General features: G+C 62.1%; 1 protein-coding gene across 1 annotated transcript; it reads left to right on the forward strand.

The window, feature by feature from the left end:
- Nucleotides 1-405: 405 nt before the first annotated feature.
- On the forward strand, nucleotides 406-1,014 carry CHC_T00008473001 (potential copper-zinc superoxide dismutase, CuZn SOD1). Its single transcript, XM_005710799.1, has one exon. The coding sequence runs from the start codon at nucleotides 406-408 to the stop codon at nucleotides 1,012-1,014; it is 609 nt and encodes a 202-aa protein (XP_005710856.1).
- The last annotated feature ends 236 nt before the right edge of the window (nucleotides 1,015-1,250 follow it).

The following is a 1,250-nucleotide window of genomic DNA, read 5'->3' on the forward strand; positions in this document are numbered from 1 at the left end:
CGGGGGGGCGGGGGGAGCAGGAAGTCGCGCCGCCAAGGGGCCTAGATAGGAAGAGGGGTGTAGAGGCTGGGTGGTCGGAGGCAGCAAGCTTTATACTCGTGAACAGGAAAAGCAACGAGGGAGGGGTGACGCTTCGTAGCGGAGTAGGCCACGCAATTTGGAAGAGCAAAACTGTGACGGGTTCTCATCTCATCACGTCCATCATGATGCACGCGGAATAAGTTGGGCGATGGATGACCGATGAGGCGACTTGGTCGTACACAACTCGGCCTACGTGAACGTTAGGCCAATTGGTCCTGCGGTTGAATGATACGTGCGAACGCACAGCCTGAGACGGGAATGGGTGCGGCGGTGAGTGATGCATGGCCCCCCCCCCCCCCCCCCCCGCCCCCGCCCCCCGTGATGATGACGCCCCTCCTCGTCGCCGCGCTGCTCGCGGCCGTGTCCCTCGCCGCCGCGGCCGAAGTCCCTCTGTTCACGCAGGAGGGCTGCAGCAACCTCCCGACGCTGGTGTGCACCGTCCAGCCCACGGACGGCTACTCCGTGGAGGGCGTGGTCTACTTCACGCCCGCGTGGCGCCGCCGCGGCGTCGGCGAGCAGCCGGACCTGTTCACGTGCTACGTGCGCATCATGGCCGCCGTCGCGGGCCTGACTAATCCGCAACACGGCTTCCATGTGCACACATACGGCGACGTCAGCGTCAGCGATGGCTCGTCCACCGGCGGACACTTCACCAACGTCGCGGGCGACGAGATCGAGCACGGACTTCCTGACGACGAGATCCGCCACTGGGGAGATCTGGGAAACCTCATCAATGATGGAAAGGGCAACGCCGAGTATGACCGCGTCGACAAGGTTGTGCGCTTGGGCGCCCTCGTGGGGAGGGGCATTACCATTCATGAAGATCAAGACGCAGGGAGTAGCGAGCAGCCGACGGGCGCTTCGGGCACTCGCATTGGCTTCTGCGTCATCGGTTACGCTAACCCTGAGGTCATCGCCTCGGCCTCACGGTAACTCACACGCATCGGGGCTTCGGTTGTAGGCCCGGCGCCGCTTTCCGTCCGCGCTTTGCCTGTCTTTTGCAAACAAACAGATACACACAGTTGCCTCTGTAGGCGTCCGCTTTTCGCCTCTTGTTGCCTTTTTGCCCTCTTGTACATCCGATAAAGAGTATGCCCTATTTCATTTTCACACCCCTTATTTCTGTGCCTGGTTGTGGCCAGCAACGCGCGGCCTGCCTTTTGCTAGTC

This window comes from Chondrus crispus, genomic scaffold (assembly GCF_000350225.1).
Source record: "Chondrus crispus Stackhouse genomic scaffold, scaffold_68, whole genome shotgun sequence".
NCBI classification, from domain to species: domain Eukaryota; phylum Rhodophyta; class Florideophyceae; order Gigartinales; family Gigartinaceae; genus Chondrus; species Chondrus crispus.

Excerpts from the sequence above, each read along its gene's own strand:
- CHC_T00008473001 (XM_005710799.1), top strand. The coding sequence starts at position 406 with ATGACGCCCCTCCTCGTCGCCGCGCTGCTCGCGGCCGTGTCCCTCGCC.